This window comes from Natrix helvetica (genome assembly GCF_964273705.1).
Source record: "Natrix helvetica genome assembly, chromosome: 5".
NCBI lineage: Eukaryota > Metazoa > Chordata > Lepidosauria > Squamata > Natricidae > Natrix > Natrix helvetica.
Window position 1 is genome coordinate 77,722,638 of NC_138551.1, and position 27,916 is coordinate 77,750,553.

The 27,916-nt window shown below is 42.7% G+C and overlaps 1 protein-coding gene across 1 annotated transcript in view; it reads left to right on the forward strand.

The window, feature by feature from the left end:
• Nucleotides 1–18,655: 18,655 nt before the first annotated feature.
• The window catches only part of HTR7 (5-hydroxytryptamine receptor 7), a gene marked incomplete at its 5' end in the record, with an annotated part of 93,170 nt that continues 83,909 nt past the window's right edge, over nucleotides 18,656–27,916 (forward strand). Inside the window, one exon of the mRNA XM_081955339.1 lies at nucleotides 18,656–19,296. Within this exon, the coding sequence (XP_081811465.1) occupies nucleotides 18,656–19,296 (641 nt within the window). The remainder of the gene's footprint in view (nucleotides 19,297–27,916) is intronic.

Genomic DNA, 27,916 nt, shown 5'->3' on the forward strand with positions numbered 1-27,916 from the left:
TAGCTCTGCTGGTGCACACGCCAGATGTGCGCTCTGCACATGTGCACAGTTGTCCACTAAATGGGTCTGCACATGTGCAGAACATTAAAAAATGAAACATGCCGGACCAACCAGGGATCGGTTTGGAGGCATGGCAGGTTCCACTACAGGTTCGACCGAACCAGTCCGAACCGGTAGGAACCCACCTCTGCCACGGACCACCAAGACTTAACTCAAGATTTAAATCATTAACATTTCTTCAAGCCTTTGTGGACCCCGTAATGATTTTACAGCCCCCCCCCCCCAGGCGTCCGCAGACCACAAGTTGAGAACCACTGCTATAGACCAAGGATGCTGTAGGATGCTTACATTAGGGATGGGTAACCTATTGCATATAGAATCTATAGACCTTCAGATGTTGCTGAACTGCAATGCCTCATATTCTCAATTATTTGGCCACTGGTAAGGACCATCTGGACAATTGCTGATTTAACACATGTTAAATATACTGAATTAGCCATTTTGAACTTCATTGCTGTCCCTCATGCACTGGAGTGCTTTACAGAATATATATCTGATTACCACGACTACAGCAGAAAAGAAACATTGGTAGGCAAATTAAAAGTTTCTTTTAGACTTTTAGAAATTGCAAATTATCTATTAAACTGTGATATTGCTGATCTATTTAATGCAGTGGTTCTCAACCTTCCCAATGCCGCGACCCTTTAATACAGTTCCTCATGTTGTGGTGACCCCCAACCATAAAATTGGTGTCTTGGTTCCTAAGACCATCGAAAATATGTGTTTTCCAATGGTCTTAGGCCACCCCTGTGAAAGGGTGGTTCGACCCCCAAAGAGGTCCTGACCTACAGGTTGAGAACCACTGATTTATTGGGTAGTAATAATGAGGTGATGGTGGTGGAGTATATGAAGTATAAACCTGAATCATTTAAAGTCCCCATAGACCTTCAAATTCCAGCATGGGGATAATCAACAAGGAGAAATGCCCACGCAGTCTGTATAAAAGCCATTAACAAAATCTGTCTTGTAATTTTTTCAGAGGTTTTCTTCTGTAAAAAGAAAGAAAGGAAAACTAAAGGAAAACAAAACAAAAAGCTCACTTTCATAGTGCTTGAGAATTGATTCTGAACTTCTCTTGGTAGAGTTTTGTGGGTTACTTGATAGTTGGAAAAGGGAGGAGGACCTGTGGTTGATCATTATATCTTCTGCTACACATCTTTCTATCATTTTGAAATATTGCCTGGCTGCTTATTTTTCACTATATAAAAGAATCCAGAGAAAGGGTTTCCCATTATGTTTCTCTTGAGATTTAATGGAAGTCAAGGAGGCTACAGATTGAGGAAGAGATGATAGAACCATGAAAGATGCAACATTCATGCATCCACTGGCCACCTTATAATCATGTTATTGCAAGAACTCCACACCCCATCCTTGAGAATTTCATCAAACTTTTTCCTCTCCTTTGATGCTAATTTTGAAAACAAATTATTATTCGTTAAGTTGAATGAGAACTGAAAGGGAAAAAAAAACCCGGCAGGATATTTTTTGTGCATGGCAGTAGTCTCTATAATCAACTTTGTAATTGGAGATGGGGGAACTATTGTATCTCATTCTTAGTACTCCCCTGCCAGTCAGTTTTGCAGTCTGGCCAAGTTTTCTGCTTTGTGTGGAATTTAAAAACTATCAAAGCAAAACTGTGTTCTGCTGAATTTTTTTTTTAAAAAAATCTAGAACAAATAACATCGAACTGGGAATTGAGAAAAAAAAAATAGTTCAAATTAATAGATGGAAGTTGGTTTTGTACTTAATGCCAAAAACAACATAAAGGGAGAAAAAGTTAAATTTGTTCATAGTTTTACTGAAAACCATAGACTGAAATACCAGTTTTAGGGTGGCCCTCTAAAATAGGGATGTCAAACTCAAGGCCCGAGGGCTGGACCGGTCCATGAAGTGCTTAGATCTGGCCCATGGGACCAACCTGGAAAAAACAAAGGACCAGCCCGCGATGCCTGTGCCAGTGAAAATGGAGCTCTCTAGGTTGAGCTCTCTCACCAGGGGTGGCCGTCCTAAGCTCCGTTTTCTCCGGCAGAGGGTTGCAGGAAACCATCGCAACCAAAACCAGAGCTTGGGTGCCCGTTTTCGCTGGCAGAGTGCTTGGGCCACCACAGGTACCCCGACACGAGTGATGTCAAGCTAGCCACATACACCCTGGGCTTCCAAGGTCAAACAACCCTGATGCGGCCCTCAATGAAATCGAGTTTGACACCCCTGTTCTAAAACTAAGAAAGCAGGATCAAACAAGACACCAGCAGCATCTTTCTGACTATATGAGCTCTCAGCCTTTTGGACAGGATGCCACATTCACTACTGAATTCTCTGCTAGTCTTTAAACAGCAGCTGAGTGTTCATCTGTCAAAGATTCTCTAATGGAATCTGTGCTGAGCATGGAGTTGGAGTAATGTCTTCTAAGATACCTTCCACTGTGATTCTCTTTGGACTGGTGCCCTTGGCTTCCTTCAGCTTGCGGCACCCCTTCATGTGGTAATTTGAAATACAAACACAACTGAATTCTTCTCATTGTATGGAGTTCATTGAAATTATAATTCTCAGCTACAAATCCTCAAACTACAATCTTACATTCAGATAACTCCTTTGAACACAGTGGCAGGGAACCTCAATTCATTCCTACTTGCAAAGAGTTAAAAAGCTTACATCTATAGAAAGAGTGAGACAGTTTTTATTGGTTCTCCTTTACGATCCCTACCTGTATTTTCTAAAATAACAAGATATTTCTAGAATGAGAGGCAGAGGAAAGGAGAGAAAAATCATCAGTTTTTCCCCCATCTCTTGCAACAGCAACATCCTCTGTTCAATTGTTATCTTGCTCATGCCAAAAAGGTTTTCTAAGTGAGGAAGCCTACTTAGCATCCAAGAAACTACAGTTCAATTTAATTCAAAGTAAACAATTCAATTCCAAGTAAACATTTTACAAGTCTTCTTTCCCCCCCTCCTGTTTCAAGTTTTTTTTCATTAGTTTATCAAAATATACAATACAAAGGAAAATAAAAATAATGGGAAACTAGGGGAAGAAATAAGGGAAGGGACAAGAAAATGTAAGGTAAAAGTGGAGAAAAGGAGAAAAAGGCATTGACCTTTGTTCCTTTTTAGCACAGTAGAAAATAACATTACAGTCTCAACTTTCTACTTTTACACGTTAATCTATACCAGCCATTTATATGATGACAAATCTTTCTAATCTGCAAAAAAAAAATTTTTTCTTAATCACAAGCACAGAATCCAGAAATGATTTCCAAATTAAAAACATAATTAAATGTATTCTCCTGAAACAAATTTAACCATCTCTGCTTTTTCTTCCCTGCTGTGGAGAATATCTATCTATCTTATCTATCTATCTATCTATCTATCTATCTATCTATCTATCTATCTATCTATCTATCTATCTATCTATCTATCATCTATCATCTATCATCTATCATCTATCATCTATCATCTGTCTGTCTGTCTGTCTATCTATCTATCTATCTATCTATCTATCTATCTATCTATCTATCTATCTATCATATATCTATCATCTATCTATCTATCTATCATCTATCTATCTATCTATCTATCTATCTATCTATCTATCTATCTATCTATCATCTATCTATCTATCTATCTATCTATCTATCTATCTATCGTCTGTCTGTCTGTCTGTCTGTCTGTATGTATGTATGTATGTATGTATGTGTTGTGTCACAACCCCTGGTATGCCCAAATATGGGAGGGAACACACTGCTTCCTTTTTCTGTCTTTTGGCTCACTGTAGGAGACCATCCAGGCAGAAAACCATATTTTAATGTTGCCTTTTTATATTTGTGTTGTATTTGTGCTGATAAATAAATAAAGGGAGATTAGTATAGATCTATTTCAAGCTATTTAGCTCTCATCAGCTACCCATATCTGTTCTGTGGGCGTGGCCTGGTGGGCATGGCATGGTGGGCGTGGCATGGCTTGGTGGGCATGGCAGGGGAAATCTCCATTCCCTCCTCAATCCAGGGGAAGGTTACTGCAAAATTCCCATTTCGTCCCGATCAGACTCAGGAGGCAGAGAATAGATGGGGGCAGGGCCAGTCACAGGTGGTATTTACCATTTCTCTGAACTACTCAAATTTCTGCTACCGGTTCTCCAGAATTGGTCAAAGCCTGCTGAATACCATCTCTGTATCATACCATCTCAATTATAATCTGCCAAGTGTTCATCTGAAGATACTTTGAAGTTAAATAAATTTAACCTTATTGTTAGATATTAACATATATCGTGGCAAGTCTCCTCTCTGGTCCGCTGCTACCGCGGGAAACAGGTATCGTTCTGATTGGTCGAGAGGCGTACCCAATTCCTATAAAAGGGGAACCCTCTGGCCACAGAGCAAGCTGGATCACTACTACTACTAATAAAGAGCTGTTAAGTCACTTCGTGTCCGCAGTCTGTTCTCTCGTTGCCCAGATCAAACATTGGCGACGAAGGTGGGATCGAGAGACAGATAGGACGAAGATCGCTACTTCGGAATCTCCGGATTTGATCCAGCCCAGGAATTCGGCAGAAATTCTGGCAGCCATCTCAGGACACCGCAGCGCGGCAAATTCAAACAAGGAAAATGGCGATGCACACTCCCCCCGCTCCATTCGACCCAGCGAATGACGAATGGGAGGCATTCATGATTCGGTTCGAGTGTTTTCTCGAAGCGAACGAATACACGGGGATAACCGACGCACGAAAGAAAAATATCTTCCTCGGCTACTGTGGAAAAGAAGTCTTCAATACGGCCAGAGACCTCATCGCACCTACTCCGATACAAGCGGTATCATGGGCGGCGTTGCAACAGGTTCTACAGACTCATTACGCGCCAAAACCTTCCCGCCACGTTTGCCGCCAGGAATTCAACACGAGGAACCAGAAGGCGGGAGAATCAATCAATCAATACGTTGCAGCCCTATGTAAGGCATCAACTAACTGCGAGTTCAGGGATCTGGACGAGCATATCCTGGCACAATTTGTTTGTGGGTTAAGAGACATTTCGCTACAAAAAAGGCTGTTGGCAAATCCAAATTTAACCCTACAAATAGCACTAAACGAAGCAAGGGCATCCGAGTCAGCGGAAAGATCATCGGAAAGCATACAACGCGGGTTCAACACAAGCCAACCAGCACCCAGACAAACCAGAGTCCACTACGAGGACACCAACCCCGACTACGAGGATCCCGAGTTTGAGGACAGTCACCTGATGCGGAGCAGTCACATGAGGCCTGGGGGGAGACCCGGATTCCGTTTGCCGCCCTGCGCAAGCTGCGGAGGGAATCACCCCCGGTCTACCTGTCGGTTCAGGAACGTTGTTTGTTCGCTCTGCAACAGACTTGGGCACGTCGCGCGAGTGTGCCGGAGCGGAGTCCCTGCCTCACGGCAGCCACCTACGTACCGCCAACAGAAGCCCAACCCAGGGGCTTGGCGAAACCAAAAAGGGCGCCCAGAGAGAAACCCACAAGTGTTTACCCAGAGAGAAAATCCCCAAAGAGCTGAGCGAACATATTCCCAGAGAGATTACACACAAAGAGCTGAGAGAGCGTTCTATCAAGACGCTCAACGAGAGTATTTTCAGGATACAGATGCTGAGATAGAGTTGACCCAGAGAGAGGAGTTGCAAACGTATCTCACAACAATAAGTCAGGTCCGCACCAAGCGGCCTAAAAAGCTGAAAGTCACAGTCCTCTTGGAGGGCTCACCTTGCGAGCTGGAAGTTGACACAGGATCGTCCCTGACGATCATTTCATGGGCATCCATGAAACAGGCTATCCCTAGCCTCAAAAAGAGCCAACTACGCGCTCCAGACATCCTGCTACGAGACTACCAGGGGAACCGAGTCCCCATCGTGGGCCAAGGCACGTTCCAGATCCGTTTCAAGGACATCGTAGCCCAGCTGCCCATGACCATCGCCAGCGCACCGTTACAAAACCTCCTAGGACTGGATTGGTTCGAATCCTTGGGGCTAGAAATCACCGGAATCAACACCGTGGAGAACAGCAGCGCTGAGCAGATTTTTAAGGAGTTCGAGGATGTGTTCAGCCCCGGTCTTGGTAAGTATGTGGGTAAACCAATCTCATTCAATTTAGACCCCAAAGTGGCGCCAATCCGACTTAAACCGAGACGAGTGCCTTTTGCACTCCGCCCAAAAATAGATAAGGAGATAGATAAGTTAGTGGAGCAAGGAATCCTTGAGCCGGTGGATCACGCGTGCTGGGAAACTCCCATTGTGACCCCAGTCAAGCCAGACGGATCAGTCCACATCTGCGCGGACTATAAATGCACAATTAATGTCGCGCTACAACAAAGCGCATATCCTGTGCCCGTAGTACAACACCTATTGCATTTGTTGGGGTCAGGAAAGATATTTGCTAAGTTAGACATGGCACAAGCTTACCAGCAGTTGCCCGTGGATAGCGCCACAGCGGAGGCCCAAACTATAGTGACGCATAGAGGAGCATTCAAATGCAACCGGCTACAATTCGGTGTGAGTATTGCTCCAGGTCTGTTCCAGAGCGTCATGGAACGGCTTTTGCAAGGGATACCGGGAGTCATCCCCTATTTTGACGACATCTTGGTGTCCGCTGCAAACGAGGAGCAACTATTAAAAAGAGTCAGAACTGTTTTGGCCAGAATCAGAGAAAAGGGCCTCCGCCTAAAAAAGGAGAAATGCCAAATTAACGTGCCTAGTGTAGAATTCCTGGGATATAGAATCGATGGTCAGGGCATACACCCCACTTATAAGAAAATTAAGGCGATCCAGGACGCCCCCACACCACGAAATCAGACCGAGTTGCAGGCCTTCCTCGGACTTCTTAACTTCTACAGCGTTTTTCTGAGACAGAAGGCGACCGTTGCTGAGCCATTACATCGACTACTCCAGAGGAACGCAACATGGAGATGGGGACGATCCGAAGCAGCAGCTTTCGCCGCAGTAAAGCGCCTGCTCACCACCGACTCGCTGTTAGTCCAATACAGCCAGACGCTACCGCTGGTATTGACCTGCGACGCATCACCTTTTGGAGTTGGCGCAGTCCTCAGCCACAGGATGCCAAACGGGAACGAAGCACCCATCGCCTTCTACTCCAGGACTCTTTCATCGGCCGAGAGGAATTACAGCCAGATGGACAGGGAAGCATTAGCTGCTGTAGCTGGAGTTAAACGTTTCCACGAATACCTCTACGGCCGCGATTTTGAACTGATTACAGATCACAAACCGCTGTTGGGACTTTTGGTGGGAAACCGCCCCACTCCAGTCTCCCTTTCTCCACGCATGACCAGGTTGACTGTTTTCCTGGCTGCGTACTCATACAAGTTAATTCATCGACCGGGCTCCACTCTAGGACACGCACTCAGCCGTTGCCCACTACCGGACCTTTTGCCAGACCCCACTCCCTAAGTACCGGTGCTGCTCATTGACTGTTTGGACTCAGGACCAGTTTCTTCCTGCGATGTTGCAAGGTTCTCTTCTAAAGACAATATAATAAAGCAAGTTCAAACTTGGGTTTGGAGGGGGTGGCCGAAGGGGAACGTGGGCCCGGAATTCAAAATGTTTTGGTCAAAACGGGATGAACTCTCAGTGTTACAAGGTTGTTTATTGTGGGGGGATCGAGTGGTTATTCCGTATGCATTACGTAGGAATGTGTTAGATGCTTTACATGTTGGTCATCCGGGGATTGTTAGGATGAAGGCGTTAGCAGGAAGTTACGTTTGGTGGCCCAACATGGACAAAGAGATAGAGGAATGGGTGGCCACTTGCGATCCATACCAGGAATCGAGACCAGCACCCCCGGAAGCGCCCGCCACAGAATGGGAAAAGCCTAAAGCACCCTGGTCGAGAATACACATCGACTTTGCTGGGCCGGTCCAAGGTCAGACTTTCCTTATAGTTGTGGATGCATACTCCAAATGGCTAGAAGTAGTCCTAATGACTTCAACCACGGCAGAGGCAGTCATTAAGGTTCTACGGTGACTTTTCGCCACTCATGGCCTGCCCGACCTCCTGGTCTCCGATAACGGGCCCCAGTTCACGGCCATGCAATTCGAGACGTACTTAGCAGGTCAGGGAATTCGGCATGCCCTCGTCGCGCCATTCCATCCGGCATCAAACGGACAGGCGGAGAGAATGGTGCGATCCGCAAAAGAGGCCCTCGCTAGGATGGGTCCAGGTGATTGGCAAACACGCATTGACCATTACCTATTAATCCAACACATTACCCCCAGCGCAACGACGGGTAGGAGCCCCGCTGAACTACTCATGGGCAGCCGTCTACGGTCTCACCTGGACCGTCTTCACCCAAATTACTCTGCCACAGCACCCCCAGACTCCACAAGCAAAATTCGGAGTTTTAGCATAGGGGATTCAGTATACGCCCACAACTATGCAGGGGGGACATTGTGGATGCCGGCAAGGGTCATTGGCATCACGGGTCCACGATCGTATCTGTTAGAACTGGAAGATGGGCGAAACTGGAAAAGGCACATCGATCAACTACGGGGTCGCCTGGAGCACTTAGATCTACGAATCGAGAAAGAGAGCTACCTGCCAATGCAAAGTCAGCCACTCGAGAGCCCCAACACAGAGAACTACGACACCTGCAAGCCCAGAACAGAACAAGAGGTCGAGCGCGAAACGGAACAACCCCCAAGCAACGAAAGCGAGCAGACCCCCGAACGCCAAAGCAACAAAAGCCTGCAAACGCCCGGACACGAAACGGAGAAAGCAACCGATCCTGCAACGACTTCTGACCAACCCGAACTGCGACGTTCCACCCGAGTAAAGCAAACGCCAACATACCTTAAGGACTATATAACTAACCGCAACGTTCCGTCTAAGAGGGGAGGGGTGTTAGATATTAACATATATCGTGGCAAGTCTCCTCTCTGGTCCGCTGCTACCGCGGGAAACAGGTATCGTTCTGATTGGTCGAGAGGCGTACCCGATTCCTATAAAAGGGGAACCCTCTGGCCACAGAGCAAGCTGGATCACTACTACTACTAATAAAGAGCTGTTAAGTCACTTCGTGTCCGCAGTCTGTTCTCTCGTTGCCCAGATCAAACACTTATATTGATAGAATTGAAAAAATCAGAGATTTGGGTATTGTTTTAGACTTGGGCTTAATTATTCATTATCCCTTTCATTTCCAAAGAGACATCATCCAGATAGAGGACATGTCTCTTTCCATTTTCTCTGCCACATTCAGTTGCTTCTCGACATAATTTCTGCTGCTTAATGAGAACTGCCTCGGTGAAGATAAAGAAACATATAGTAAGTCCAAGCTTACTCCCAGCACTTAATTCCAGTCTGTCTATAGTGATTATGCTTTGCAGAAAGAATGTGGGAAGGAACAGGAGATGGTAAATGTTTTTACTCCTGGGAGCTACATTTGGCACGAGAAATAGATTAGTTTTCGAGGTGAAAAAATGGACATTTTTCCCCAGACTGTGAAGGATATTCTCTTCTCCAGCATTGTAAAGTGCAGTTAGTTGAGTTTATATGCTAAGAGCCATCATTTGAGAAGCATTTAATAAACTTATAATATTAATTAACAAATTGTTGTTTTTAAAGCTGTGCTTTAAGCTTGAAGCTTGCCATGGAAGGGTTACAAATTTTGGAAACATGGTGGGAAAGGGAATTAATTGTTATTAAGAAGATAATGAAGGGAATTTTTTTAAAATTTTGTGGGCATTTAATATTTAACTTTTACATGACATCTTCAAGACAAGGCCAGCAAATCACTACCTGGGGATGCTCTCTAGTTCTGGATATCTTGCGTCAATCAGGAAGGTGGGTTAGATAGCCCATAAGGCTCTGTCTCCTTTATGCCTGGGACACGTAGTATGGTAACTATGTACGCTTAATCATGTTAATTTAATGAGGCATAATTGTTGGGTTCATACAACATACTAAACCAGGAATCAGCAATGTTGTAATCTGTGGATATAACAGTACCCCAAAACACCGAGTAAATACTTAGGTAGATTCAAAGAATTCCTAGATTATTTTTTCAATGACCAAAACTCTCATGAATACCAAAACCCCATAAGATTTCAGCTATTTATTTGATAGTGGTGATAATGGTAATGATGCCTACAGGATAGAAAACTATGCATTGGTCTCATCTTGAAAAGTGTGTCAAACCATTAATTATGCCTTGCAAATCACAGCAGATGGGTTCTTACAATATATCCAATACCAACAAGCCACAGTCTGATATATTTCAACTCAGCATCCATAACTGTCTGGTTTATGGAAAGTTATTAAGTTTTCCTTTGTGCAAAAAGGACTATCGGTAGCTAAGAATGACTCATGGTCTCTGAATGCCAGCTTTGGGGGGAATAAAGGTGTAGCTTAAGCATTTTCAAAGAGAGAGACGAAGTTTTTGGTCTGGCTAGAAAACATACAGGAAGCCTCCAGCTTAGATTTTCCGAGTTTGGAGTTAGTGACTAATGAATGCTCTTTTGTAGCAAAGGATGCCTGCCTCCATCTTCCTTCCTTACTCATCTGTGCAGCCTATATAGTTCTATAGAAACAGAAAAGCATGACTTTTAGAAAATTGGCTCAGCCTTACATTACAAGGAGTCAAGTGGAGGATGGCCAAAAACAGATTAATTATTTATTGTATTATTGTTCCATTTTGATTCCTGGAATCAGGATCCGAATCAAAGCACCAGTCCTAAGAAGAGAGATCATTGCTGCTACTTGTTATATAACATTTTGGACTTCAAATATTAACTTGACCAGCTTTGGGAAGTATGTACTTTGATGTTTAATGGGCAATTTATACCATATTAGGAAACACAGACTCCTACTTTGTGTGTATGCTTTGGAACAGTAACTCCCAGAATTAGTCATGCATTCGTAAAGCACCTGAAAGAAGCCAAAATGAGGAAAAAAACACTTTAGCCAGAATGTATATATTCTTTTTATTTGGGCATTTGACTTAATGCTCCATCCCTTAGCTTTCCTGATTATATTGAGATTGTCACTAGATTCAATTAAAGCAGGCGGAGACCTGAGCCAAGGAAAATGAATCTGCAGCAAATGACATGTTGATCTTTGGTTTGGTTATTTTCTTCAACTGATGGGTATTTGGAATGGGTGATCAACCAACACTTTTTGCTTCGGACACAAATAGAAGGGAAAGAAATGAATCGGATGCATAAATCAACTCTTAAGGACAACCCATGCAGAATAAATGAAGCATGCAGCCTTCAGCAGTAAGTCAAATCCATTAGCCAACACTGTGTTAATAAGAGGATAAGAAATTTGCAGGGCTTATCTGCACTCCAACCTAGCACAGCTCACTAAGATGGAAAGCATACACTCAAAAAGGGTGGACTTTGATCACATGGTGTTCGCCATCTTAACTTTTTAGTCCCCTCCCGCCCCAAACACCACTACAGGCAACTATTAAGAGTTTAAAATAAGGGCTGTTCTTGAGGTAATTCAAAAATATAATTAAGAAAGCATCTGATAAAACATCATTTAACAAAGCTTTAGCTAAATCTTGAATTGTGGACCTATGGCTGAGAAACACCCCAAATGATAAAATGAAATCAAACCAAACAGGCAGCCCTATTGCTAATCCAATTTCCTGGGGCTAACAAGCAAATCCTGTCGGGAACATAGAAGTCACACATTCCAATTTCAATCTCTTTTGGCCTAATCTTTGGAGCACTTTTGTTAACTTCTCTTCCTGCTGATCTCTTGACTTAAATTCTGTAATCAGTAGATGGAAGTGAAGGTTTTTCTTCAGAGAAAGATTTGGAGTCTTCCCAGATCAGGCTTTTGCTGTGTAATCAGTGTGCCTTACTTTATTTTTCCACTAATTGTCTGTGGGTTGTTTCTTTTTTTAATGATGAAATAGATAGAAACACTGCACGATGTCTTTCATTTGACAGCAGTTGGGTTCTCTTTCTATGAATAACCACATCCACTGGATTTCTGCCTGCTATGGAACAGCAGGTAGTGTGTGTCTAGTGTGTGTGCATGAATGACAGACTATATTGTGGTTAGCTACCACTGTGTCTATAAGCATCAGCAATATGGTGATCTGTGGTGGCACAGTGGTTGGAATTCAGTATTGCAGGCTAACTGCATCCCACTGCCAGGAGTTCAATTGTGACCAGCTCAAGGTTGACTCAGCCTTCCATCCTTCTGAGGTTGGTAAAATGAGGACCCAAATTGTTGGTAAAATGCTGACTCTGTAAAATGCTTAGAGAAGGCTATAACGCATTATGAAGCGGTATAAAAATCTAAATGCTCTTGGAAATGGGGCTGACGTTGCTAAACACGACATGCAATCTTGGTGCTCCAGGATTGTTGTCGATATCTTTGCTGCTGGACTGTCCTTTTTGGACCTAAACTGTCCTGAAGAGACAGTGATAGAGAAGGGCATGTCCTGCTGATCTCAGGGGCATCGTAAAGCCCCTGATTGATCCAGGAGAAAGAGAAGCAGCCATTGAAGCTGCACAAGGTTGAGACAGACCCCTGAAATGGAAGCAGAGCAGGAGAGAGTGTGTTGAAATTGGTGAGATAAATTTTACTATTGGAGAAGAGAATACCCCAAAAGACTTAGAGCAAAATTAAAATTGAAGACAGAAGAGAGTAAGTGGCGGATTAAGCCTGTATTAAAATTAGAGTGTTATCTTTCTTTCCTTAACTTCGTTTTCTTTTTTGGGATGGAATTCTTACAAATGCCTCTTACTTTTTAAATTGGACTGGTCTCTTTTTTCCTTCTTCTATTTTTCCTCACTTTTTGTATTTATGGAGCAAGAATCTCTTTCTTTTTGTAACTTTTGGGTGAATTTTACCTTAAAAATTTTTTCTCTCTCAAGCTCGGAACAAAGAAAGGGCTAAAAGCAGGAGAAAAAGTAGTAATGCTGTCACCTAGAGGCTAGAGGCTTGGAAACACTAATTCCTATGAACATTTGATTTATATTTTATATCTTGAAGTCCTTGATTTTGTTTACTGAAAGGAACAGTGGGAACAGCACGATTTGTTTATACAGGTGCTCTTTTTGGAGTATTATCAGTAGCTGGACTGGAATAAAGAGAAAGCCTGGACTTGAAAGATTATAGTGAATTTGTTTGAAATTTAGCAATAAGCCTTGGATGGTTTAGTGGCAGTGTTTACAACCTGGAAAAATGGCACAACATGAAGAAGAAAAGGAATTAACATTGCAAATAATTATGTTAGAAATTCAAAAAGTTCTAATAAGCAGAAAATTGATAAGAGATTTGAGATTATAGAACAAAACATAGAAAGAATGGAGGGAAGAGTTGAGAATATTTACAAAACAACAATGAAATTTGAGGACAGAGTTCAAAAAACTGCAGAGAAATATGAACAAAGTGATAAGAAAATTGTTGACATTTACAGCAAACCGAGAGTGGAGGGAAATGATATGGGTGAATTAATGAAAGGAGAGACGAACTCGAACTCTATTCCAGACTTCAAAATATAGATGAAGAAAGGGGAGAAAATTTGGCAGAAACAATGAGAGTAATTTTGGCAGAAGCACCAATGATAACAAAAGGCAAGATGATGGAAAGAACAGATGGAGGGTTTCAACTCTCTATAAGATATGGAATGAACAAGAAGTTGCTAAGAGAAGTCCACATAAGACTTATCAAGAAAACACTTAGAATGAAATGTTACAATAAAATCAAGTTAAACTTAGTTAAACTTTGAGTATTATGTATAAGACAAAGTAATAATAGTTATAGTCAAATAAATGATTAACAATGATAATAATGTACTTATTATTGATGTATTTATTATTGATCATATGTAATTTTATATAAAATTGGAAGTGACTATGGAGATGAGGTTGAAAAGCTTTTTATAAAAGATAAACAATTTTATATAGAATAGAATATAAAGCTGTAATATCATTGGATGATTTTAGGACGATGTAATGAAACGTCGTAATATAAATTTAATTTAAATTTAGTTATGCTTCACATAAAAATAATGTAATAATAGCTATACTCAATGAATGTTTAATACATAATAATTGTATACATATATATTAGATTGATGATATTAATAATGGGGAAAAACATGGAATTGGAAATTATTAGAGAATGTTACCAATACTAAAATAATAGAATGACCTAGGATATAAAAAATACTTTATTATTGGATATATTGAAGATGATATAATGAATTATTATAATATAAATGAATTTATATATAGAATTCCTTGTTTAAAATGAAGAAACAATAGTGATAATCAAACAAATGAAGTACTATAATAATATATACAAATATATTTGATTGATAATATGTGACTTTAGATAAAGTTTAAGCGATGACTATGGAAAGGACGCACAAAAACCTTGTAACCAATCGACACATTGAATGTAATTGAAGATGTTTTTATGTTATATGTTTTGTTTGTTTATGTTTGTTTAAAAATAAAAAAAATATTTTTAAAAAATATTTTTAAAAATATTTTTTAAATGCACAAAAACCTTGTAACCAATCGACACATTGAATGTAATTGAAGATGTTTTTATGTTATATGTTTTGTTTGTTTATGTTTGTTTAAAAATAAAAAAAATATTTTTTTAAAATCTAAGTGCTCTTGCTATATACAATGCCCAGAGAGATGAATGGACAATACAATGGTTGTGTGAATTGATTCCACTGTTCTGAAGTTGGCTTGGTTTGATCTTTCATTCATCAGGTTTCAATCCTTGAAACCTGAGCTTGTAAGATTGACTCACTTTTCATGAGGAAGAAAAAAACTGTTCAGAGCAAAGTATTATCTGTGCGCACCTCAAATCCTATCAGGCATTCGGGTCAAATAATTTCCAAACTATCAAATTTATATTGACATCTGACCATTTTTTACGGCGATGATCAGTAATGAATCAAACTTTCACAGTCCAGTAAAGGCTGGGTGATGGGTGCATCTTCATAGCAGCACACAAGCACATTGTTGACTGTTTTGGGGGGCCCAATCCCACTGCAAAGCCAATCCAAAATTGTTTTTAGTGGTTCTGTTGTTCAAATGTTTCCCTTCTTTTGACATAATTTCTGCAATACAATCTATAAGGGCTCATTGGTGTTATTTAGTTTAGTTTACTTTATTGTCATTGCACCTTGTACAATGAAATTAAATACGATCTTCAGTGTACACTGACAGTTCAGGTTGTGGTTGTTAAGGAATCGTGTGCAGTCATTAAGCACAACATCAGGTGGTGGCTGGTTTTCTCATTGACTTTGAGTTATTGGAAGCTGGCAGTGAAGATCACAAGTGGTGATTACTTACTTTACTTTACTTTATTCATATTTCTAGACCGCCCCCTCTCCCAAAAGGGACTTGGGGCGGTGTACAGTCAGTGGAATACATAAAAAAGAATACATAAATACACAAATACTTAAATATTTAAATACTTAAATGCTTAAATGGAGGAGGTTATGAAAACTGTACATTCAAGTAAAGCATTTAAAATACATTATTTAAAAAAAATGACCCCTAAAAATACCCCAAAGAATTAAATTTAAAATAGTTACCCCAGAAATTCCCAATTAAAAATATCAGCCAGGAGGTAAAATAAAACTATGAGTGGGCCAAGCCAGCTAATCGAAACAGGTGAGTCTTTAGTTTGACGTCTCGTCTGGACTACTGCAATGATCATGTGACTGTGGGAAGCTGTAACCACTGTAACTGTATGCCGGTTACCCAGTGCCCCAATCATGATCCTGTGACTGTGGGGACACTGCGACAGCCATAACTTCAAGGACCATCCATGTCTTCTTGTTGAGAACTATTGTAACTTCAAATGCTTCCTAAACAAGAAGTCACTAAAGGAGGATTACCTGTATAGTCAAAAGCCTTCCATCTTCCATGGTTGATAAAAGCATAATGATACCCCTGATGACAACAATCGGACCAACTCCTTGCTGGGATCTGTAGTACCCTGGGGTCTCTGACCTGCTGGCAAAACCAAGTCTTCATGCTTTTTGAAAGAATGTGGGGGGCAACCTTATTATTTCTGCAAGGATGATGTTCCACATATATCTTCAATTCCTCTCATCTTAAAAAGAACGCCTGCACAACATCCTCTATTTCTTTTCCTGTCCATTTTCTCCTCCTCCTCCTCCTTCCTGCGGGGATAGTAATCCATGGCTCCCCCAGGGGCCTAGCTGCCTCCTCCGGTATTTTATAAGAACGTATAAAATTGTCTGTAATGGTCTTTTCACATTTCAATCCAATTGGTAACAAGGCTTGCCGACTATAGATGCCCCCTTTCCCCACGGGGTTCATCCATGTGCGCAGCCATCTTGAATGGCAGCTGGAACTAATTTAATTTCATTAAGCTCTTCGGTGTGTTCTTCTAGAGATGTTGAAGGATGATGTTGTGGCCAGCTTTTCCAAAGGCTAAATAAAGGCTTGCCGACTATAGATGCCCCTTGCCCCACAGGGTTCAATCAAGGGGAAAAAACCCCAATCAACACTATACATTGAAAAAAGGAGTTACCCAGCTGCAGCATCCATGTGCGCAGCCATCTGGCCTCTAAGATGTTATATTGTCACTGACCAAGCTCCCTTTGGCAGCTTTGGAGTGCTGTGGCATCATCCTTTCCATGCCCGATCTCTAGGCATACATCCATTTTGACAGATACCTACCATGAATAGAGTGGGCCTGTCAACCAGGATATTTCATTTTTCCTAAAAGTCTGTAGAGATTCTCAGTCATCCAGGTCAAGGTTGTCCCAAAGATGTTTTTCCGGGAGGCAACTGGTCTTACTTGTTTTTTTCTTTTGAAGATGTTTCATTTCTCATCCAAGAAGCTTCTTCAGCTCTGATTAGATGGTGGGGAATGGAAGGATTTATATTCCTTGCAGACAGCTGGTCATTTGCATCCTTTCAGAGGGTCATTAAAGCCCTTGGAGGTTTATCTGTGTCCTCAGGATCACCTGAATAGCGATACGAGTTCCTGTAGTCTGCAGTATTTTTTCTCTGGAAATCCATTCCCACTTCCACCCCAATCCAAGGGGGTTCATCCCAAATTGTGTAGTTAAAATTGCATAGCTTCATTTTTCCTATTTTTTAAATTTTAATACCTTCCCTCTCCCATGGCAATCCCTCCCCCACCCCAATTATGTCTGGTAAGTGGAACATGGGAACGGGAGCTGGCTGAAACTGAACCAGGTAAAGAAGGACATTTGCAATATAACTCCATCTGGACTGTGCATTTTTCAGGAATGGAGGCGAATGTGAATTTTTCTCCCACTATCCTGTTTTTTTTAACGTGGGTCTAGCTATCTCCTGAAGCATCAATGCAAGAGTCTTTTAATTATTATTTTAACGCCCTAAAAACGATCAACCTTTAAAAAAAAAATTCAAGCAGACTGCTCTTTTTCCCAGATAGGTCTGTCAATCTTCCTTCGTTATAAACTTTCTTTAAAAAAAGAAAGAAAGCCCAGCATCTCTGCACTGCAGTGGCAGCTCCAGGAATAAGGGAAGACCCGGAGGAAAGGACTGGAAATCCCCAGTAGAGACATCGCTATTTAAAGAAATCGTATCCCAGTGACCACAATCGGAGGGGAACAGGTGATGGCTGGGAGAAAGCGGCCAAAAATGGCCAAATCCCGCCCCGCCTAACATTATACGAACCACAGGGGGTCCTTTTCCCCACCCGCAGGTGCGGCTGGGTGGAAAGAGAAGCGAAGCCAGGGAAAAAAACAAATCGCCGGCTTGAACTCCCGCATTCAAACTGCGAGACCGCCACGCTCCTCTGCTGCCTCTGACGCTACCCGAAAGCCCAGCTTGCGCGGGCCGCACTTAAATGTCCACAACCGATTCGAGGAAGGTAAAGAAAAGCCGGTGGAAAGCCCAGGAAAACCCGCCAGGGCTGAGCTCCCGTAGGAGGCTGCAGAAACCCGCCCGGCTAGCGGAGAGCAGCGAAGAAAGGGCAGCTTTCCTGGTCTGTTTGCAAGCAACCCAGTCTACGCGGCGCTCCGGACTTTTGGAAACGCACGCTCGGCGCGCTCAAAGAACAGAACCTGCCCCCCGATTCGGGCTCCGTCCGGGGGAGGGAAAGGCGCCTCGGATTAGCCTCCTCCACCCGGGAGCGTTTCTTCCCCCTCCTCCCCACCGCCTGCGCCGACGGGCTCCCCGCCAGAAGCGCTCCTCAAAGTTCCCGCTTTCTGGCACGACTTGGGATTCCGGCCATCGACGTCGAATAGCGAGGTCCGGCTTAGAGGCGAGTCCGGCCCTCGGGCCAAGAAGCTGGGTCGGCGCCGAGCTCGCACTGCCCCCTACGGAGGCGGATCTCCTCGCTCTGCGCCCGCGCCGCCGCCCGCCGGAGGGAGCCCCGCAGACGATGCCAGAGCCCTCGGCGGCGGGGAAGTGGCGCTTGGCCTCCGCGCGCGGCTCCATCTCCGGCTCCAGGTGAAGCGGGCGGAGAGAGGCGCAGCTTCGGCGGCCGGAGCGAGCGGCTGGCTGCGTGGGCGGAAGCAGCCCGGGGACGCCGGAGCGCTGGGAACCGCCGCCGCGTGGAGAAGCGGGCATGCGGGCTGGCGGCAGTGGGCTTCGTGGGTAGCCCTCCTCAATATGGTCCTCGTCTGCCACGGCGCCAGCAGCTGCCCCCTCTTGGCTAGCGGCACCCTGGACTCCTGGGCGCCGGAGCCTCCCCGGCCGTTGGGCGGCACCGGCGGGGCGAGGATGATTTCTGGCTCGCTGAATCCGCCCCGTTTAGGGATAGGCGGGAAACTTCTGCAAGGGGTCACCGCCGGCCCCGGAGGGGGAGGCGAAGGCGTCGGCAGCGGCGTCGGAGGAGGCGGCGGCGTCGGGAGCAGCCCCACCGGCGGTCCCAGCGCGCTCAGCCCGGGCTTCGGCGACGCCGGCAACGACACGCAGTGCGGCGAGCAGATCCTGAACTACGGCAACGTGGAGAAAGTGGTGATCGGAGCCGCCCTGACGCTCATCACGCTGCTGACCATCGCGGGCAACTGCCTGGTGGTCATCTCGGTCTGCTTCGTCAAGAAGCTCCGCCAGCCTTCCAACTATCTCATCGTCTCGCTGGCCTTGGCCGACCTGTCGGTGGCCGTGGCCGTCATGCCCTTCGTCAGCGTGACCGACCTCATCGGTGGCGAGTGGATCTTCGGCAGCGGCTTCTGCAACGTCTTCATCGCCATGGACGTGATGTGCTGCACCGCCTCCATCATGACCCTCTGCGTGATCAGCATCGACAGGTGAGGAAGGCGCGCCAACCAAACCACCCCGGACGGCGGGGCGGCTCGGCCGGCTGAAGCTCGGGGCCACGTGGAAGCCTGCCTGGCTTGAGGGAAGGCAGCGCCGTCTTAGCCGGCGCGCAAGCCGGCCGGCTAAATTGAGGCGGGTTGAAACCGCTTCGGGTTTCCCGCGCTTCTCCGGATGGCGCTCTTTTCTTTGTTCTAGTATAATCCGCTTGAAGGTTTGGGTTTCTCGGTGGGAAAAAAAGAAAAGATCACGCGAAGCTCGAAGAAGTTGGGTCCCGACCCTTGGTCAGGCTGAGTTCAATGCAAAGGATTACCCATTTAGGATTCCTTCACTGGATTACCTATTAATCATCCCGATTTGTAACGTTCTATAATTATGGTGTGTTAATTAATGCTAAGATTCATTTTACATATAGAGAAATTATCTAGAATCGTAATGAGGATAAACTACAGCCAATTCCCCCCCCCTCCTTTAAATCGAAACCTGCTGCCACCTGTAAAATAGGTTGGGAACCTCTTTCAGGAAGTGTTTAGGGGTTATCCTAAGGAACCAGTGAAAAGAGAATAATTGTTCTGAACTCACCATCGTGAAATGATACCCTGGCTTTGAACACCTGTCTCGCAAAACAAGTTTGTTCAGAAAATGTCTGAGTTGATAGAAACACTGGAAGGCTAATCTATCTGATGAGCTTCTAACCTTTCTAGAGGTTCCACCGTAAAGGAACCCTTCCTGGTATTGCCATTCCCAGAAAACTAAAGGTATACTTAATAAAAGTTATTCCTGCCATCAAATAGGGGGCTTTGTACGTCCCTCAAAACTTCTGGATTTTGAGTGGGGTTTTTTTTTTTTTACCACTGGAATATCAATTTTATTTCTTTATCTGCCTATCTTGGAAAACATGAACTATTGATGAGGTTGAAGAGTTTATCTGCAAAAGGTGTGAAAAGTTTGCCTGGAAGCATAACATTTGTTTGACTTGAGTTGAGAATCGATTTTGTAAGCAATCCAGCAGGGGTCTCTTTTGAGTTGCTATAGCCTTAAAAAGAATAGACAACTACAGTAAACTGTAAAAGTCGGGCAAAAGAATGGATATTTGATGTGAAGAGAAGAGGATGCACGGAAACCCTTCAGAATAGCTCTGCTAGTTCAACATCCTACTGTGTTTTCCCGAAAATAAGAGAGTCTTATTTTCTTTTAACCCCTGAAATAAGCACTTGGCCTTATTTTTGGGGAGGTCTTATTATTTTTGAGGTGCAGGAAGCGGCCAGCATGGTCACCCCATGGCTGCTGCCATGTTACAATATTTTCGGTGAGGGCTTATTTTAGCGCATAAGCTCAAAAGCCCGATTGAGCTTATTATCCGTGGAGGTCTTATTTTCAGGGAAACAGGGTAATTATCAATGATCACCTTTATCAATGAATCATTTTTATTCCTTTAACTCAGTTATGGCTGTATAAGTCACTCAGAGTCCACCAGATGACAAGGTATTCAGATGAAATGTATTTGGCTAATTTTGGCTCACTCTGTCCTACAGGGATAGCCATGGCCTGGTGTAAACTATTCATGAGTATCAAGTTGTATTGTTAGAAACAGGATATCTGCCCAGGAGTATGCAATATTGTAAACAGAATCCTTCTTCTTGAGTAGATTGATCCATCAGCTTGGTTCTGCACAGAAATGGACACCTCCAAGTGCTGGATGATCAACAGGTTTTATTCTGTCTTATTATCCAATAGAGTACAACTTTCTTCTTCTTTTGATGTTTCCTTATGTGTATGCCGCACCAAAAAATAAAACCCCATTCAAATAACATTAAAACCTTTTGAGTGTTTTTGGCATCCATGCTTGTTCAGAAGTATCTTTTTTTAAAAAACCTTGGAGACTCGTGTCAATCAGGAGAAGCGTGTTATGTGGTAGTTCTGAGAATTATGTGAAATGAAATATGTCTTTTGCTTTTTATGATTAACAGGAATTGTTTCACCATCCCACAACATTGTAAAATAGGCTTGTAATTCTTGCAGAAATCCTGAGAGTTTTGATAGCATAGTAAAATAGGGTGTCATCTGTACTACATATTATTACAACATATTACACATTATTAAATGTAATTTACAATTTGTAATGTGTGATTCGAGATACCAGTCTTCCTTAACCTGTTATTTTCCAGGACTGGAGAAAGTCATTGTTAGCTGAGAATTAGGTTAGCTGTATCCATTGTATCAGGCTAGGGAAAACTCGAGCAGGATTGGGATAGGGTGGGGAGCCATGTTTTATTATTTTCAACAAAGGATGCTTTATAGTTTCCTGAAACCAAGTCAAAATCAAATTCAATCAAATTCTTTAAGAGGTTCTTTAAATTTCAGTCTAAGTTTTGACAATAAGGAAAACAATAAAGATAAAAAAAGGAGAGCTCTGGGCTTTGAAAAGATTCCTAATGCCTTAAAAAAGAAAGGAACAAATGCTTTCATATGTCTGCACCAAAGATTTTCTCAGGGTAGGGTTAAAAAAAAAGTCAGCCATGGCCATGAGTCTGCACATTTCTTTTTTTCCAATATTTAACTTCCCAACTGAAGTAGATTCAGCTAATTTATCATTGTTAAGGATGGAAGATTTTAAGTTCCTTTTGTATTCTTTTAGAGGTAAGACTTCTTCAGCTTTTCATAGTTTTTCTACCCTTGTGGAGGAATTCCCTACATTAATCTCTCTTTGCAAAGTTCTCTTTTACATCAAAACTGAACACACAGCTAGTCGGTAGAGCCATGTCTAATGGGCATCCTGGAAAGGGAGACATATGGCCACTTTTGACTTCCAATAGTTAGTGAAGGTTGCAGGTTATAAACCAGCAATGTCCAGCTTTGCCAACTTTAAGACTTGTAGACTTCATTCTCCGTGCTAGCTGGGGAATTCAGGGAGTTGAAGTCCACAAGTCTTAAAAAAAGTTGCCAAGGTTGGTTACCTCCCTCAGAAATGTTGCATAAGGCTCACAAAATTAGCACAATTTATAGCCTGACCTTTACAGCCAGAATGCAGCAATTCAGAATCCCTCACAGTGATCATGCATGGAAGTATAGAATATTATTCCCCACAGAGCAGAACCTTATTATCTAAGAAGGATAGCTCAAAGCAAGAGGCTTCACAGGTGGAAGCTAAGGAGAGTCAGACTTGATTAGAAATTAGATGGGAGAAGCTGCCAAAGAATCCCAAATATATAGCATGGGAAGCTAAAAAATCATTCTGAGAGAAGACAAGAATACTTTGGTATGGTTGCTGAGAAAACTCTATGGATGGGTTCATGAAATCATTAGGGGTTAAGCTCAGCTTGAAAGAGACTTTACTGGAGGATCTAGAAAGAATGCTAATGAACAAAACAATTAAGTATTCTGAAATAGAGTTTTAATATTGAAACTAGCCTTTGTATATTTTGGATTGCAGTGGCGGCTTTTCAGAAAATCTTATAATTAAATGGAAAAGAATTAAAATGCCATCAAAGGCTTATATTGAAATGGGCATTTTCACTAATTGTGAAGTTACTCACATTTCTGTAAATAGCAAATGGTAAGCAAGTTTTCATTCTTAGAAGATAAGAGGAGTTGGCTTTAAAAGGTCACTTTTGGTTTATAGATAGTCAGTTTTTCTTCTAATTTCTCCGTGGATGGAGAAAAAAACTCTGTAGGTCTCAGTTCCACAGCCGTGGGCAAATTCTGTTCTGGGACATGAAGCCAGACATGTTTGCTGGCCTTAAAAATGATGACCCAGGGTTTCTATGCAAAAGAAGGACACTTTAGCATTCTAGAATCCAGGTCAGCAGAATTTTGGAGGGCAAGAAGGACGACAAGAATAAATAGGAAATGAGTCAGGCAGAGGTGAGCTAGGAGATTTGAAAGCACCTTGCTGCAGAGGTAAGTTAATTTCTCACATTGCAGATGTTCCATAATAAATCAGGTTGTGATTACTTAACAAGAAACAACTTCAACAAAGGCATTAAAACGCAGGCCCACAAAAGTCCAATCCAGCCAAGGAATGTGGTTAGGATGCATCCCCCTTCAAACTTGCCTATTTCCCCAGAACAGTTATTTCTATAATTCCTGATTCCTACACAAACCACTCACATTGCTTCTCTTCTGTCTGCTGAGAGTATTAAAATAACGTTGCATTATATTGAAGGCCCATCTGGCTCACTCTTCTAGGGGCAGTGTTGCCAAGCCAATGTATCCTGAAACCTTTCAAGTTTTCAAGGCAAAAGGCCCTTTTCTTCTGTTATTCCACTGCTGCTGTGGATTTAAAATAAATTCTCTTTCAAGATGAGGCTCACTTTCCAAGCCATCTTAATGGGTGACCTTTGTTGGCACCTGCCGGCAATCAGTTCCATAGTTATGCATCAAGCAGAGAAATAAATATTTTTATTGGTCCTAAATTTCCTGGGCATTGAGATTCATCAGGAATCCCAAGTCCTTAATGCTGGGTAAGCTAGAGGATGAGGAAATGTCTTGTTTCCTTCACATTTTCCACACTAAGATATCATGCATCCTATTGTTTTTTTTCTTTCCAAACCACATAGTCTCAAATGCTGTTTAATATTCATGTATATGCAAGTTGCTCTAGCCTCCAAATAATTCTAATTGCCTGCTCCTATGCCTTTTGGGGCTTTGGAATATCTTTTGCAGTGTACCGATTAGAACTATATATAGTGTGCTTTTCTAGGAATCTTCCCCACCCCTAATTTTTTAACCTTCGAAGAGTTCTGTACATTCAAACATAGTAGATCATTTAAACAGCAGCTTCATCGATACTGCCATATAGCCAAGTCAAGAAAATGGCAAATTTCAGATTATTGTTCTTTTTGTTATTCAAATTTTTATTGGTTTTTAAAAAGATTTCAGGGAAAAAGGGTTATAGGGTATAAAACATTTTGACAGCAACATCGTGCGGGGAGGAGGAGCCCCCCCCCAGATCTTGCAACTTACAAACAATGATAGAAAAATATCAGCATTTACCTAAGTATTAGCAGTTTAAAATTTGACACAAAATCATCAGTATGTTTCAATCATTTGTTTTGTATCACTTCCATAAAAATACATTGTAGCAACAATTGCAGTAGTATTCCAAATCACTTTTGTGATCTGAGTCTTCTAGCTGTTGCATCCTCTCTCCCATCCACCGGCTGAGCCTAAGTCCCTCCCTCCCTTGTTCCTTGTGTGACATCCCCCATTTCACCTAAAAGAGCACTATGTTTTTTAGCGAAAGCCTCTGCTTCCGCTGGTGTGTGAATTCTAATTCTGCTGCCCTCCCAAAAAATCAGCATGCCTTCTGGAAAAAGCCATCTGAACCAGACCCCATTATTATATAATTTTTTTGCTAAGAAGGAATATTTCCTTCTATTATCTCTTACTTTTTTGGGGATCTGTTTAAGAATGGTTATCTCTTTATCTTTATATTTTAGTGGTCCTCCCCTTTGAGCTCCTAGAACCTCATCTCTTGTAGTTTTTCTAAGAAATTTAATATGAACTTCCCTTGGGACATTGTGTGTTCTTGTGTAGGCCGAATTAACCCTATAAATCAGGTCAATGTCCCACCAAAGCTGTTGTTTCTCTCTATTCATATACTCTGCTAGTATTGTGGTCATAATCTCCTTGAGATCTTCATTCTCAACTTCTGGCAAATTTTGGAACCTAAGAAAAAAAGACATCCTTTTAAATTCCATTTTTAACATCTGGTTCCCAAATTCTGTATTCCCCCTCTGGATTGTCTTCATCTCATCTCTAATCCCAACCGCCTCCTCCTCCAACACACCAATCCTCTGTTCATTCCGTGTGGTTTGCTGGTTCGTCTCTCTGAGCTCTTCCTTTAAGTCCTGCAATTGTTGTTTAATTTCGTCCTGTCCCTTTAAGATGTTTTGAAGCATCTGCTGGGTAGACAGGTCTTTTGCACTCTCTTCAGAGGCTTTGGTTATAGGAAAGATCCCATTTGTGACTGGTGTGCAGGGCTAGACGTTGAAGATGTTGGGGCCGACGAGGCCTTACCAGGTGGTAATTTCTTAGGACCCATCATAAGGCTCAGAGTTAATTGTTATTCTGTACAAAGAAATGGCGTCTGTGGGAGAGCACAGCCGGCAGGGATCACCAAACAAGCAAGTCCAAAGGAGAACAGGTCCTCTAGCAGAGAAGTTAAAACAAATAGGTGGGTCAAAATATTCCAAGTCCAGGAGAGTAACGTATTTGAAGAGGCTCCTGGAGGTCTCTGGGGTGGAAATTAGTTGAAAGCCATAAAGTTTTCCAAGGGAGGAGTCTCATTCATAAAGACAAAGAAGAAGGAGGAAGTTGGCCATCTTGGGTCAGCCAGTATAGGTGATCAGGAAAACAACAAAGTCAAAATTTCCATAAATAGTTTAAAAAAGAATCAGTTCAGCCATCCTTTCTCTCGCAATTGTAGCCAAAGAAGATTCCCCCCCCCCATTATTTAAGGGAAGTGAAAGTAGTTTTTAAACTTTCTCTCTCCCCCATGAAGGGGAGGGATTTTTCAAACGCCGCTTTTCCGAGGGGGGTGGAATTTCCCCCCCCCTCCAATCTAAGCTCCTCCAGAGGTTGAAACAAGCAAGGCAGGAAAACTGCAAAACCATCAGAAGTGTAAAAATAGTAAAAGACCTGGAGAGGCCCCTAGGCTCACCGCAAGCCGCCTTTCGGCAGGAGACCCTTTGCTCGAGCCTCCTGTGCTCCTTTTGGAGCCCGCCAAGGGAGCGATCGGCAGACTACACGTCCGTCGCCATTCGGTCCCGGAAGCGGAAGTCTAGATTATTGTTCTTAATCATCCTGCTGATTTTGCTGAATGCCCTTTTAGAAATTTGCCCTGGAATTATGAGCGTTCCCTTAGCCACAAATTAACCACTTCCATCTCAGTACCCCACAAAGACCATAACATCCTGCCTTCTCAATCACTTAATTTTATGTTCCTTAATATATTCTTGGAATAATGAACTTCACATTCTCGGCTGCTATCCTGACTGCAAGTACTAAAAGATGCCTACAACTGGATAATTTTGAAGACGACCAAACTTCCTTAATCTTGTAATTTACAACAATAACAACAATCAGCCTATTACATGACCTGGACTGAGAGAGAGTGACTGGTTCAAAGTCACCAGCTGGTGCCTGGAATTTTTGTTCAGCATCTTAACCACTACACAAAATTGGCCTGGACAGATTTTTTTTGTCAATTTAAATATTGCTCTACTCTCACCCGTGTAAGACATTGACATGTCCTTCTTCATAATTTCAGAATGCGTGATGTGTGTTTGAGCAAATCTCATTCCAGGAGATCCGTAAATATAAGGGCATACCTCTTAGTTGGCAGAGATTTTTCTAGTCCATATTGGAGTGGATCTGAAATAAAATGCAGTGGAAGGAAGAACCCATCCTCTGTTTATGAAGTGAAAAATTTGGAGGAAGAACTGGACAATCTGAGTGTTCTTCTTACCACAAGGGAGAACAGGGCATGTGTTTTAGGCTAACACTGATAATGCAGCAGAAAAAAAAGATGGATATCTTTTGGAACCCAGAGGAATATCATGTGTTGCTCAAATTAGAATGCCTGTGAAGTACAGTTGATGGCAAACATGGTTGGGCTCTCAGCGGAAGTAGTTCCTGCTAGAATATCTGAAAAACACTCCCTTGATATTTATAGAAACATAGTATTAGATTCTTAGACCCTGCTACTGCTAGGTTACCTCCAGATTGGAGGAGGATAGACTGATAGAGCAGGACTAATTTTCTAGGGACTTTCTGGGGTTACTCAAACTAACTATCTCATAGGAACTAACTCCCCTTTTATAAATATGGGATTTGTACTCCTGGACAATTCTGTCATGCAATGTTTATTAGATTTATGCCATCCCACCTCTGTTTGTAAAGTTAAAGTAATAGACATAAAACTCCCATTTCTTTATTTTTCCCACAACAATTACCCTATTAGATGATCTGGACTGAGAGAGAATGACTGTCCCAAAGCCACCAGCTGACTGGGTAGAATTGTTGTTCAGCATCCTAACCATTACACAAAATTGGATTATTACTCAGAAATAGTTGATTATCTGAACCATAACCTTCAACATCTGGTTGTTGTTTTCCCCCCAACTTTATCCAGCATGTAGACTGTTCAGACAGCAAATCACAGAACTGATAATTGACCCCAGCTTTGCTCAGTGCAGAATTACAAATTAAGGTCTTCTTAAGAAAAGGATGTTCTACTTTGTTCCAATGTAACAAGCAATGTAGATCCCCTGCTTCCCTCAGAAACTGGTTCCACTGTTGAATAAATGTTAGGTTTTTTTTTTATATTCATAGGATGCACTTCCTGACCAAGGATAGTAGATCAGGGGTGTCAAACTCAATTTCATTGAAAGTTGCATCAGGGTTGTGTTTGGCCAGGGTGGGCGTGGCCAGCCCGATTTGACTTGTGTCAGGGGCGTCTGTGGTGGCCCAAGTGGCTTGCCTGTGAAAAAGGGCTACCAAGCTCTTTTTTTGGCTATAACAGCTTCCTGAAACCCTCTGCCAGCAAAAAGGAGCTTGGGAGGGCAGCCCGCGGCCATTGCGAGCTGTTTTTGGCTGCAAAGGCCTCCT